Genomic DNA, 15,194 nt, shown 5'->3' with positions numbered 1-15,194 from the left:
TCCCTGAACTGTCTCTGTTTTATGTTGTAAGTCATGCCCCAGTGGTGGTAACACGGTTTTGTAAAAATTTGTACAAACTGGGGTTTAAACTGCTTTTAAATATGTGTCATGGAAAGGATGACTGATGTAAATAACTTAGAGCTGTGGGGTACCACATAAAGACTTTTATTTATCTTAACAACGTGGTTTGGACATAATTTTCCATGCTTCCCATGAGTAAAAGTCTTTTATTTCAACCTATTCGGATATTCAGACCAATTCGTTAGCTAACTTGAAGCTAGTTAGTACTAAACTATATATATTAAAACTATATCTTATCCTTCATCATATAAACACCTGTGACATTTGTTCAATAAACTAATCACTGCGTTGGCTTTTCCAAAGTATGACATTTAAAGAACAATGTGGAATCCAATGTGGGAAACCTATCAGTGATAACATTTAGTATCTCTCATATGCCAAATATCAGACTACCACAACAGCATTGAGTATAGTTGAAATACCTGACAATTAAGGAGAATGAAATAAGGCTTTATAATACGTTAAGGTGTTATTGATTTAGAATAGTGAATGCTTTAAGTTCACTTAAAATATTTTTAAAATTGTGCGCACAAACGTGTATGGGGAGTTTTAACAGTAGATTAATGATCACAAAATATGGTTAAATTTCTCTTGCTTTGGCTACTCATTGTTCTGGGTCAGTTTTCTTTGGTGTCACGATGCATCTTCTATGAGGAAGATTCATGAAAAGAAGAACCGTATACAAAGCTACTCAGTAAACTTTTTCACTGGCGAGTTTGGTAACGCCAAGGGACTGTTACCTCTCTTAATTTTCAAGTGAATTGACAATTAATGATGCATGTATCATATATGTACTGAGAATGATGGTATTATAAATACTTCTATATTATTTTCTGCTCTATTAGTCTGGGTAGATTTTCCATACGTCTTTGAACAGTATTTTTCTTTCCAATGAGAGCTTTTTTTCTCCTTGGTTGTCAGTGTCTCTGTAACGTTATGCTTAGTAAAAATTCAGAGGATGCGTATGTACTCTACATAACATTCTCTGTTGAAACATCCAGCTATTGTAGTCACTCACGCACCTGTCCAGATAAACATTTATTTGTGTGTATCAACTTCAGCACTGTCATACTTAAGCTGCTAGGTGGACAGAAACCTGAGTCCTGTGCCTGAGTGGCAAAAAGAGGCTTGGGTTGTTGATAACTGGTGATTGAATATAAACAACCAGACTTGCCAGTGAGTAAAAATGAAAACCAACAAATACTTAAGGGTAAAACCCTCCGATCACAATTACCAAACAAACTATGTCACTGTCTTGTATGCTTTCATTATCTTCTTGTTCGATTTATTCTTTATAAAACATGTTTTGAATATAACTTATGGTGGATATTGACATTTACCTGTGAACATGAAATAACATAACCATTAGAGAGATTATAGTTAATTGGCTGAGTCTCTTCTTAATTAAGAAATTTTCTAATCATCTTTAGTTATTATGCTTAATGTGACGCGTATTTTTAATTGGAAGAGTTTTAAAAACATTTTGCTTAATATACCAGCATACAACTTAAGTGGCGGTGTTCTAATCTCACTGTGTTTCTTTACTCTTATTGAACAATGTATTAAGTTTTAAATATAATAGGCACATTATAATAACTTTGTATAACTAAAAATAAAATTATTACTATCGCTAAAGTGTAAATGTTTTGTTAACACACCATTTCTAAGTAAAATTTTATTTCAAATCTAATTTTCATTTACATGTCTCTCCTTATTAAGCAACACTATCAAAAATCCTGCAGTCACTTGTGAGGCTAATTACAAAAAAAAAAAAAAAATGACAGCGGCAAGTTTAAGGACTTACAACTCTAAAATATGGGGTTCAAATTCCCATGATGAACACAGAAGACAGCCCAGTGTAGCTGTGTTCTAAAATAAATAAGTAAATAATTCGGATATTTTTACTCCAGAAAGGCAATGTGTCACATAAATATACTGTTTCTTGGTAAAGGTAATATCTATATACATGCTATTCCATACATTCTGTGTTCGTAGACATACTGCTCTGCCACTAGAAGGCCTATACAATATGTATAAATCTTAAAATATAAATAAGTTGCTAAAAATCACTACGGAATTATAAGGTTATCTTCATAAGATCTTCATAGAAGTCATTTGGTTGAAAGTTTGACTTCTTATTTTTTCTATTACAGCAGTTTTAACTTTTCTTCTAGTTTCAGATTTCATAATTGTAATTTGATTGATACTTGTGTCTGTAATATTTAAAACAACAGTAAAATTTCAATATAAAATAAATTAAATAATATTTTATAAAATTCTAATATTATATCAATGTTGATCCCTAGAGGGCTTCATAGCTCAGAAATAATGTGAGAGGCTGGTTTATGATTATGTTACAAAGTTTATTGTTTACATGATTCTGATTTGAAATGACTACCATACGTCCATTTACATGTGATGATATGTTTCGCTTCAATAATGTGTAAGTGATATGTTGATTAAACGAAACATTTGTATTGAAAAAGCGTTAACTTATGACTATTATAAGTCTTACTGAGTAAGTCATTTTCTCTGTCATTGGTATTGCCAGTATCGTGCTAAGTATTTATAGTATTAGTTATTCTTACTAATACAGCCTACTAGTAGTACTAGCGATGCTACTATTAAGATGCATGATGTAACATTTATACTTTCATTTTTACCTTGGGCAATATTCAGAGACTTCAAAACTCTCAGGACACATTGTAAAGTGTTAGTGCCATTGGAAAATTATATTTATTGATATAAATTACTTCAACTTGTTATGAATTTTGCAGTTTTATTACTAATTAATGCTACAGGAAAACATAAAATGACTTTGTGTATTTGCTTTCCTTCTACAATGAACATTTTCATTTCATCTTCAATAAAATTTTACATTTTTTATACAGATCACAGAGGTAGTGAAATTATGAACCATCAAATTTTAGGTGTTGAGTTTACAAACAAGTCTTATGTTTTAATTTTCACAGGTGAAAAGAATTTTAAATATTACATTCCATCCCCAGTGTAACATGACATGAAATTCACTTTTACAACTTTTTAAAGAGTACTTAACTTTATAAAGCTAGCTTTTAATACTTTTCTCATAGGCATACAATACAATTTATAATGGGTAGATATTTTTAGCTATTCACAGGATGATAATTAGTTTTAAGGTGGTGGTAAATGAAGAAATTTTATATTTTAAATTGTATTTTACATAAAAATTGGTTTAAAAATTAAATAAGAAGAAACACTTTTGTGGAATTAGAAAGTAAGGGAACTGATAGATTTTTTTTTGTCATAAAAACATGTGTGGAATGCACACTTATAATTTTAACAGTTGTATTTATGTGTTTTGGTCTCTATTTCCAGTGTCAGTACAAATGAGTGATTTTGTCATTGATGGTATATCACACTATATTAAGTGTTCACAATCACACTATATTAAATGTTCACACCTACAATATAAGACCATATGGTTCTAATTGACATGTAATTGCTAGTAATGAAATGCATTACAGTTGCATTCATTATTGTTAGGTTTTATTATCACCAACATTTCATACCTTTACTATTTTTGAGTAATGTCTATTCTGTTCCTCAACATGATGCCAAATGTAATGATTAACCATGAATGTATTTTGACTGTATTAGTTTATTTATTGAAGACTTTTGATAAAGTCTGCTTATGTGTAATTAAGCACAAAGCTTCACCATGGACTGTCTGTGCTCTGCCCACCATGGGTATCGAAACCTGGTTTCTAGCATTTTGTAAGTCCAGAGACATACTGTTATGCCACTATGGGGCTATAAAGATCTGCAGTTACTCCACAAGGAAACATTTCCAAAGGAGCATACAGGTCAGTGGAAATGTTATGCACAACAGCAAGTCACTCAAGCCAGTAGGTAAAGATTTTCTTTAAAAAAGAATTTTTTTTTAAAGAAAAGAAAAAACATCCTGAATTGAAATAAAGAATAGAAGCCACCAAATTACCCATTAAAAACCTAGACAATAATTTCCAAATTGACACACAATATTACAATTGTTAATATATACTATTAATTCTTGGGGAAAGTATTTCTTAATTTATATTTTGTTGTATCACATCATTTTTAAAACTAGATGGAAATTTATTGTATTTTATAGACAATTAACATAATTAAATAAAAGGAGCTAATATAACACTTTATTGTGTGATCACATGATATTTGTTGGTACTGCTGTTCTCTAGGAAAAAAAAACTTTTAAACATCACAGATTTATTTACAGTGTTGTAGCATCTGTGAGCAGTATGGTAAACCAAAGTTCTCTAGGAAGGTCATTGTGTCATTTATTAATGTTTGTGGGTTATACAATACATATTTCAAACATTAAGTTAAAGCTGGGTTTATTCAGTAATGTATGAAGTTAGATGTATGTTTTCCACCCTCTCTAAATTGGTGGTAGGTAATTACTCCAAAGGTTAAGGTATTGTGCTCTGATTAACAACAACTCTTTCACAGCTGTATTACAAACAAATTAACCATATACCATTCAGATATTTATACATTTATGTTACAGAAAATATGCATGTAGTCAGATACTAAATATATAGGCTTGTTTACAATTAACATTTACTTAATTTGAGAGCTGAAAGTAATTATTAGTGTTAATCTTATTTAGTATACTACAGTAAGGTATGCTTATTACTCTATTAATACAAAACTTTTGACAGTGAATAACGCTGTCAGAAAAACTCAGTGCATATTTAATGTGTATAATTGTTTAATCTAAACTGTATTATGTAGTTTTATTTTTGAGAACAGATCTCATGGTTAGATATCATATGGAAGCTTAATCTCAGTAGATATGTGCATTGTATAATGATACACCATCAGTTAAAAACCTCACTTTATAATACGTTCAGAGGAGGGCTGATAGGATATTTGGAATGGAGAAGTTGTTATATGAGGAGAAGTTAGATACCTGAGATTATTTGCTCTTGCAAAAAGCAATAGTTAGAAGGGATCTTTTAAATTTTTTCTAGGGAATTGGTAGTGTTGATGCATTATCTTGTGTTTTTTTTGGGGGGGGTTTAATGGACTTACGGATACAAATATAAATTTTGGCAGGATAGGACTCATCTTTAGCTAAGACAGTTTCATTTTTCTAGCAAGGTTGTTGGCTTTTGTAATGGATTACCCTAAATTATGGTGGATGTAGTAAGTTTAAGGGAAGACTTACTAGATAAATATTTGAATGATAAGAACTGTCTTTAAGTGTTTATGTTTATTTTAAAGATTAGTAGAAGAGGTAACTTAGATCAGTGGTATTCAACCTTTTTGAATCCATGGAAACCCTTCCCAACATTCCTCACAAAAACATTATTGTAACACTAGTAGCTATTAGTACCTAGTCTCACTCGCCAATTTGAAACAATGTTGTGGCTTGTTATGTTGTGTAAATATGAAATCTGCTATACTAATCATGAAATATGATGCAGTCAGATTGAAATTATATGACTTTATGTATTTACGCATTAAAATATGCAAAACTCTTGCATATCACAGAATTCCTAGATGTCTGTTTAGGAAACTTGGTTTAAAAGCTCTAGACTAGATGGACCAACTGGTCACTTGTCCTGAGAACTTAAGTTATGTATGGAGAAGTGTTGTTATTTTAAAAAAATAGATTTTTGTGTATGTAAATAAATTATTATAAACAGCAATTGTAGTATGTTTGACACTGTTGATGGCATTAGGTTATTTAACGTAGGTTATTGTTCAGTTTGAATATTTTGTCTTTATATAGTACTACAAAAGAATGTAATCTATAACTGGTGTAAGTAAAACAAGTGCCATAGTTCCAAAGTTACAGTTTTATGTTTTCAAATTAGTTGTTAATAATAACAGTTTTTATACAGTAGTGCACAACGCATTCAAATATCTTAGGAACACTGTTTCAAGAGGAGCTGAAATATGAAGTACACAGTTCAATAAATTAATGGGACATAATGACCCAAAATTCTAAACACTGTGTATATGTTTTGGAAGAGCATGAGTCCTATTGGTCCATCATAGCTGTTCCATTTTCTAAACTGAAATTATTACTAAATAATTTTTTTTAACTCTTTAAGTCCAACTCTTATCATTCATGCAGTAAGCAAGCTTTTCATAAACTCGCTTAAATTTATTGTGTCCACAACATCCAAAGACCAACCATCCTGTTGTAAAACTAAAACTGTCAAAGCTGAAGATGACTCCTTTATATTTATATTTAAATTTATATTTGTGTTCCTCAGTCCTACAATTCTATTAAATATGAAAAAGATGATATATCAACACTATATTCCCTTACAGTCTTAAACACTTCAACCAGAGGCCTTCCCTAACTGTTCTTTTTAAAGATAAAACAGTTTCTGAGATGTCAACCTCTTGTCATATGACAACCCCTCCATCCCAGACACCATTGTAATAACTTTTTAACCCTTTAATCAATTAATCTGAATTTTTTTAGAAGTATTTTATAGTCTTGTTTTATTTTTTCTCTATAATGCATTAACTTAGAAATTTTGGTTTTTAATTTAGTTGGTTTTTATTAATTTTGTTTCCTGTTTTTTTCTTTTACAGAAATTTAGATCCCTTAACAGAGACAGTATCCTTTAACTTCTGATGAATTGTGGAGATATGTACATGTTTTTTCTTTATGATGTGTGTTTGTCCTGTAGGTATAAGTGTAATAAATTTTAGGCTTTGTATCTTAATATCAGTTTGTGTGTGATACAACTTGGAAGTTGTTCATCACATTAGTTTCAAAAATGGTTTGATTTTAACTTTACTGCATAGTAATAACTTAAAAACTGTGGTTCATTCTGTTTTACAAATTTTTTTATGTACAGAATGACTGAAGTTTAAAGTTTTTTATTTTAGTCAAAAATATGCAACATAAATTAATAGGCTTGGAAATGGAATGTTGTAAACAGCTTAAAATCTTCAGAACTTTTAATTAACTTTACAAGAAGATGCGATAGTGTATGAAAAGTATAAAAGGAGCTTATACAAAACTGTAGAAGCCAACCACCCCTGAGGGAAGCAAATTTGAAAATGGGTGTTGAACCTTTTAAAAGATTATAATGTCTTGATTTTTCATGAAGACTTTGAAATAACTGACTGTTGTAATGTTTTCTCTTATAAGAAAGGATGAAAGTAATATTCCTGACTCTGTATGTTCTATGGGATTGTCCTGAATTGTGAGATATTAATCCCTTTCTGGTGGAAAGAAAGACTGATGTATTAAAAAATACTTAATTTGAGAGCTGAAAGTAATTATTAGTGTTAATCTTATTTAGTATACTACAGTAAGGTATACTTATTACTCTATTAATACAAAACTTTTGACAGTGAATAACACTGTCAGAAAAACTCAGTGCATATTTAATGAATAAGACAATGCTTTGTTTCAAGATTTTAAAGGAAATGAAAGATAAAGTATGGAAGCCTTTCTTTCTCTCATTTTTTTGGAAATCGGTAGACAGTGGCCTGAAGATTGTAGTATTATACATGCTATTCCTATTTTTAAAGATGGTTATAAGAACTCTTCTTCACGATATTGTGTATGTTATGTCATGCGGTTTTAGTTTGATATTGCTGTCTGGTTTTATTTATACATTTTTTTACCTTGAGTTCTATGATTACACAAGATAGCATTGCTTTCTAATTACACTGTGTGACACAAATTTTGTTTCTGGATGGTATGTGTTATTTCTTAATTACTTATGTTGTAAAAGTACAGAAAATGGCCATTATTCCCTTCAAACTTTGATTTTGTGATCTGGATAACGAAATTTAGAAATTAACATATTTTCTTTGTAAAAACAGGCAAATTTGCAAATTTTCATTTTCATAAGGTCTAAATAAAACAACATACAAATCAAGATTTACATATGTTTAAACAAAAATGTTTAGAAGTGAGTAGTTTTTTTGAGATTTGCGACTGTAATGTAAATCACTTTCACGTATCAGCCCTCAAATATAGTCACCCATCATGTTTTCATTACATGTTTCTTGGTAGCAGCATTCAAAGTCCAGTATATCTTGGTGGAAGCACTCAGCTTGCACCTCTGAGTATGCTCCCATGTTCTTGAATTTATCAAGATGAGCATCAAGGATATGGACTTTCAAGGACATCCTGCAGCCCATTTTGCCACAGTTCTTCACCAGAGCCTCAGCCAGTTCTGCATAATTTTTGGCCATGTGATTGCCCAAGGAGCTCCAAATCACTGCAACAAAGCTTCCCCAAGATTTTTTTCCCTTCCAACTGAGCTTCTTGAGGAATTCTGTACACTCTAGGATCTTCTTTATTTGTGGTCCAACTAAGACACCAGCTTTGACCTTTACCTTAGACAATTTAGGGAAGAAATCTCGAAGGTACTTGAAGGCTACAGACTCCTTATCAAGAGCTGTGACAGATTGTTTCATGAGACCCAGTTTTATGTGCAATGGTAGGAACAACATCTTCTGGAGGTCCACTTGTGGCTCACACTTGACATTATGTCTCTCCACAGAGAACTCGGACCGTTGTGGCCAGTGTTTTCTGTTGTAGAACACTGCGGTGTCCCTGCTGTCCCAAAGGCGAAGATAACAGGGAAACTTGGTGAAGCCTCCTTAGAGACCCATCAGGAATGCCACCATTTTGAAGTCTCTGATAACCTCCTAGCCATACTCATCATACTTCAAGGCTTCTAGCAAGGTCTTGACACTGTTGTATTCCCCTTTGAGGTGCACTGAAAGATATTTAAATTTTGAAAGGTCTAAAATTTGAATAATATAAAAATCTTATTATTCAAGCAAGCAAAAATTGTCCGTCTTCCAGAGTTTTTTTGCAGTGCTCACAGATAAAATGAGGTGTCTAGGGTTTGTCAAAATTTGCCTTGTATATTTCACACATTTTTGCAGATGCTGTTACAGAGTACTCTTTTGCTCTTGTCCTGATAAATTGGCCACATGCATAGCAGAATGTGTTTGTAGAATGCTTGCAGCTTCTTGATGCCATCTCTGATAAAATCAGATAGGTCTATGTGATCACTTAGGCAGCTAGAACTAATCTAAAAGTGGTGAGTGGTGAGCACCTGTATATATATTACTATGGAAAGTTCTAGAAAATTTTAAATTGTTCTTGAAAATTCTTGTAAGTTTTTAAATTCTGATAAGTTCGAGAAAATTCTGTATCAGCTACTCAGCACTGAATCTACCTGGAATGTTCTGGAAAATGGGTAAATTTGAAAATTTCATTACCTAGGTCACAAAAGCAAAATTTGAAGAGAAAAATAGGTCATTTTCATTTACTTTAGGCATAAGCAATTGGAAAATAACTCTCTCTACCCAGGAACAAGAAAAAGTAAACATTTTGTTACATAGTGATATTCAATGACCATTCGTTCATATATCAGACCTAATAAAATAACAGTTATTATGTGAATGTGTATTTACTTTTTTTGTGTTGTACTAGAAACCAGAACCTACACAATTTTATTACTGAAGGAAAGGATCTTGACATAGTTGTGGGCAAGTTACTGAAACCATCAGAACAGAGCTCTGTGGCTAGTAGGAAGCAAAAAAGATATTTAGGTGTTGGTTTTAAATGTAAAGATTACAAGTTAAAAGAGGTAATTATTTCTCTAAAATTCATGAGTTAGGTCTATCTTAGAATACTTTGTATTATTTTTACTTCTTTATTTAGAAAAGAACATTGACTTGATGGAAAGAGGTCAGAGAAAGTATCATACCATGTTTGTTATGTTAAAGCTTAAATATACTTAAATGTGTGAGAATAGATTGGACAAAATTAAATCAAAATACAAAAACTTGTGGAACTATAAGTACTGATCACAGGGTTTGGTTTTGATGCCTTTTGACTGTTAAAGTAATATAGACTGCTACAAAATGAGAAATGTTATCCTGTTCTTGTTTATGATCGTGAAAAAGGAAAATTGCATGCAAGATGTAGAACAAGCTTTAGTTGATTTTAGTGTGAAGAATCTTTATCAGTGGTGTAGTGTGCATGTGTATATATCTGTTTGCAGGGGTAAAATGTGAAATGTATATATGCTTTATAGATTTGACAATACAGTATGCACAGCATCCTGTATTTGTATTGAATCTTGAGTTTTGGCATCATAGTGTATGGAGGGGGAAATTCTATTTTTAGGCAGTTTGTTTAGATATTATGTATTTAAACACATACCCAAAGATGTTCAGCAGCATGTGTTTATATTAGTCTTTACATTTTTGAAGAATTAATACATATTTTTTCTTGAAAACTTTTGGTTACTTTTTGAAATATGGTAAAACTGTTTAAATGCACATGTGAACTGGCAGTACCATTATTTACAATAGGATGGGATGTATAGCTAAGTAACTAACTCAGTTAACAGATTACCTGTGAGCATTGATTACCTTCATCAGCTCCTTTTTGTTTTGGGTACAGGTATTTCCTTGAATACATCTTCTCCCACCACACAATGCAAAACGATCTTTCCTTCATGTCCTCAGTTGCTGGAATACTCTTCCAACAATAAAGACCAGCCCAATCAACCTAGAGCAGTGAAGTAAAAAGATGTGGTCATAAAGAGAAGGGTTCTCCACCGAATTCACCTACACGTAAATAAAAATGGCCATCTTGATACAATGGATCTGTCGAGGTTTACGTTCTATTCTGGATGACATCAAAACACTGATTGCTTCTTACCATCCTGTATGTATCTCCTTACAGGAAACATTTCTGAAACCTGCTGATACAGTCACTTTTTAGCAGTGTTCTTTGTACAGAAATGACAGACTGTGTGATGGATGAATTCATTGAGGGGTGAAACTGTTTGTTGATCAGCACATACCCACCCTGTATTTGCCACTCAGCACACCCTTGGAGGCCGTAGCCATCCATGTTTCCTTGGGTTGTACCATTACTGTTTGTTTTCTCTACCTGCCACATGGAGAGACCTATGATCAATCAGACCTTTATGCTCTCGTTGAACAGCTGCCATCTCCCTTTTTAATCCTGGGGGACTTTAATGGACATCATCCCCTCTGGGAAAGTGCTGATGTTGATAGGAGGGGTCGCTCTGTAGAGCATATACTCTCTGATCACAACCTTTCTCTTCTCAATACTGGTTCTTCTACTTATTTTCATGCACCTAGTCAGTCCTTTAATGCTATTGGCCTCTCAATTGGTACCCCTTCACTATGCCCCCACATTTCATAGAGGGTTGATAATAATCCATGAGGCAGTGATCATTTTCCTATAATTTTGAGAGAGATTGGCCATGGGCAATGTTACTCGATCTGCATGCCCAGGTGGAAGCTGGATCAAGCAAGCTTGCCCTCTTTCACTGCTCTCGCAGAACTTGATCATGCCATTGTCTGTAAGCCATTAATAGACGACTGTGTGGAGCAGTAACTGACTGTGTTATACAAGCAGCTGCTCAGTGTATTCCTAAAACTTTGACACGTTTTCCATGATATCCTCATCTGTGGTGGGATCCTGCCTGCCACATGGCACAGAAGGTTCAAAAACGGGCCTGGAATACTTTTCTTAGGTATCCCACACTCTTGCGCTGCAACTTTCCAGTAGGCCCATGCACATGCTTGGTGGGTAAGATGTCAAAGCCAGGAGGAATCTTGGATTAAGTTCACAACCAGCATATCTTCTACCATCGGTTCCAAAGTCATATGGGACAAGATTCAAAAGGTCAGTGGGCAGTATAATTCCATCCCATTCTTGATCTTGCTCTCTGATGGCCAGGAAGTAGCTGATACCCGGAACATTACTGATAATCTAGGTGAAAACTTTTGCCAGGTATCTAGCACTTCTGCTTCTTCCTCCACCTTCTTGGCCATCAAAACTCAGACAGAGGAAACACCTCTGTCCTTTTGAGCTGATTGTCTTTATGACTATAATCATCCCTTTAAACTATTGGAACTCAAACTGGCTATGAGGCCTGGCAGTACATTGGTTAGACCTGATGATGTACACTATGAAATGCTGCAATATCTATCTCTTGTTTCTCTTACTATTCTTCTGCTTGTTTTTAACCAGATCTGGCAGGAGACTGTTTTTCATCATGCCTGGTGCCAGGCTATTGTCCTACCTTTCTCTAAGCCTGGGAAGGATCCCAGGATTCCTTCGAACTACTGTCCAGTTGCTTTGACGAGCTGTTTCTGTAAGACCTCAGAGAGGATGGTTTATGCTCATCTCATTTGATTCCCTGAATCAAACAGCCTCCTTTTATCCACCTAGTGAGGGTTTTGACTATAGCGCTCCACCATGGACCGCTTGATTCGATATGAAACATCCATCAGAGAAGCCTTTCTCAAACGACATCTTGTATCAGTATTCTTTGACATTGAGAAGGCTTATGATACAACATGGAGGTATGGCATTTTGCAAGATCTCCATATATATGGGTTATATGGCCATTTGCCCATTTTTATTAAAAATTTTTTAATGGAATAGAGATTCCAATTTCATGTAGGTTCAACACTTTCCTGTTCTTTTCTACAGGAACTTGGAGTACCTCAGGGCTGTGTTTTGAGTGTCACATGTTTCAGTATAAATGTTAGTACCATCACAGAACAACTCCCTCTTACTGTTGCAAACGGGCTCTATGTCGATGACTCTCACATCTCCTGTCAGTCGTCAAACATGAAGTATATTAAGCAGCAGCTACAGACTGAATCACTTACTAAAGTGGACCACATCAAACAGTTTTAACTTCTCTCTCTCTAAAACCGTTTGCATGCACTTTTGCCATTGATGGGGTATTCACTTTGATCCTGAACTCTGTATCAGCAAAGTTCTTGGGGCTTATCTTTGATTGTAAGCTGACCTTTATACCACACATCAAGCAGCTACACATCAAATGTATAAGAGCACTGAACATCCTCCATGTTCTCTCTTCCACCACCTGGGGAGTGGATTGATGTTCTATGCTAAAGATATATCGTGCTCTTATTCGTTCAAAACTCGACTATGGATCATTGGTCTATGACTCTGCACTGGGGCTTTTCACACTTTCCCAGTTCAGAGCTTATACATAGAGTCTTATGAACCTTCTTTGTACCTCTGCTGTTTGCAACTGTCTTTACTATATGCTTTGAAACTTTGTTCCTTACCAAAGCAACCCACCTGGGATTGTGTTTTCTTTCCTCGGTGGGTCGTGCTTTCTCAGAATAGACAATCTGTCATTGCTCCTTTTGGCTTTCATGTCCAGGTGTAGTTAGATGAATTGGGTCTGTCCTTGGATAACATTGCTGTATCCACTGGTCAGCCCATCTCACCCTGGCTTCTTACAGTCCTCAAATGTGACCTGCTTTAAGTCATCGTAGAAAAGGAAATACTGTCTGTTATTTGCTGAACATCTTTCGAACCATCCTTCCACTCCTATTTATACAGATGGTTCAAAATCAGGTGACTGTGTGGGCTCTGCTATAATTTGTTGTAGTTTGATTGTTGTGTGCAGAATCCCCTCTACAACTTCTGTGTTCTCTGCTGAACTGTATGCCATTTCTCTTGCCCTGGATTACATAGAAGCTAAGCAGTACTCAAACTGAACTATTTATACTGACTTGTTTAGTTCTCTACTGGCCCTGGAATTGCTTCACTTACATTCACACCCTGTTCTCGCCAATATTCAAAACTCACTGGCCCAATAATCTTTTAACATCTACTTCTATCCAGTTTTTCTGGATACCAGGTTACGTTGATATTCATGGGAACGAGCTCACCGACGCCACAGCTAAATCTATCTGCTCTGGTACTATCCCTGCTCTGCCTGTTCCATACATGGACTATGGTCCTGTATTCAAGGCTCGACTCCATGCCAGTTGACAGTTGACTTGGAATGAGCAATGTGACAACAAGCTTTTCCAAATAAAACCTTATATTGGACTTTGGCCATCTTGTTTTCATAAGGTTCAGAAAGAGAAAGTTGTTCTAACTAGACTATGCATTGGTCACAGTTTTTTTAACTCATTTTCTTTTATCTGGAACATGCACCAATGTGTAGTCTGTGTGATACTCAAGTCACAGTAAACCATATTTTACTTTCTTGCTGTTGTTATGACTTTCAATGATGGCATCATTTTAAACATGTTCTGTCCCAAAGTTTGTTCATGACATTAGACAGTGTTATTGGTGATGGTGACACTGTCCACCTTGGAAATGTTTTTAGTTTTTTAAAGGCCATTAACCGTTTTAATGCTATTTAAGTCTTTTAATTTATACATTAGACCTTTTTAATGAGATTCCCTTTTAAGAATCACAGTCCATTTAGTTCGATTTTAAAGTAGAAAATGGCCATCAAAAGTCAAATAACTCAAAACCAGGACTGGACAGGCCAGCTTCAGGTGACTAATGCTGCTGTTTGTCATCCTGATGAGTTATTATTAAAATCTTGCTACAAGTCTTTTTAAAACTTTTATTACTTTACTTTTTGAAAATGGTCATAACGTAAAATAACTTGGAACCAGGACTGGAAAGGCCAACTTCAGGTGAATAATAGTGGTCTTTGTACTTTGCTGATAGTCTTCCTGGCAAGTTATGATAATTACAATTATGCTACAGAAAGTCCTCTACAACTTGTATTACTGTAGTTTTTCTCTTAATGCTGTAGACTAGATGTAAACATTGGTTTTATACTTTTCTTAAGTTTGTTTTATTTTACCTTAAATTACTTTTACAAATTTCCTAATTTTACTTTAATTTTAACTTTTTACTGGATGTTTGGCACAGATAGCCTAGCTGCTTTGTGCCATAAAACAGCAATTCAACCAACCAACCTTCATTAGTGTAATGTAAAATAATTGGTTAATAAAAAATCATGAGTAAATAAATGTCTTGTACTAATGAACAAATTATTGTTTCCAATTATTTTCAGTTATTCCAACTTCCAATATATGGTTTATGTATTTTTTTAAATTTTCGTCCAGTTCAAGCTTGTGCAGTTTAAACTATAGTGTCATGACTTACAGAAATTATCAACTGATCAACATTAGTGTTTTTGGTTGTTACTGTTTTCAGTTATTCTAATTATCCATGTTTAAAAGTAATAAACTAGCTGAATGTAATCAGTTAATGAACTCAACAATTGAGT

General features: G+C 33.9%; 1 protein-coding gene across 5 annotated transcripts in view; it reads left to right on the top strand.

Annotated features, from left to right (window-relative positions):
• The first annotated feature begins 2,371 nt into the window (after positions 1-2,371).
• Positions 2,372-15,194, top strand: part of Naa20A (N-alpha-acetyltransferase 20 A) — a 28,030-nt gene continuing 15,207 nt past the window's right edge. Inside the window, exons 1-3 of one of the 5 annotated variants that reach the window (XM_076504311.1) lie at positions 2,403-2,524; positions 6,676-6,734; positions 9,554-9,710. In XM_076504311.1, coding sequence (XP_076360426.1) covers positions 6,718-6,734; positions 9,554-9,710 — 174 coding nt within the window. In that variant the 5' untranslated portion in view covers positions 2,403-2,524; positions 6,676-6,717. Of the gene's footprint in view, positions 2,525-6,675; positions 6,774-6,811; positions 7,659-9,553; positions 9,711-15,194 lie in introns of those variants that run through there. The other 4 variants (XM_076504313.1, XM_076504310.1, XM_076504309.1 and 1 more) reach the window with 4 other exon arrangements.

Source organism: Tachypleus tridentatus, chromosome 6 (assembly GCF_004210375.1).
Source record: "Tachypleus tridentatus isolate NWPU-2018 chromosome 6, ASM421037v1, whole genome shotgun sequence".
Taxonomy (NCBI): Eukaryota; Metazoa; Arthropoda; class Merostomata; order Xiphosura; family Limulidae; genus Tachypleus; species Tachypleus tridentatus.
This window is presented reverse-complemented; position numbering and strand designations above follow the sequence as displayed.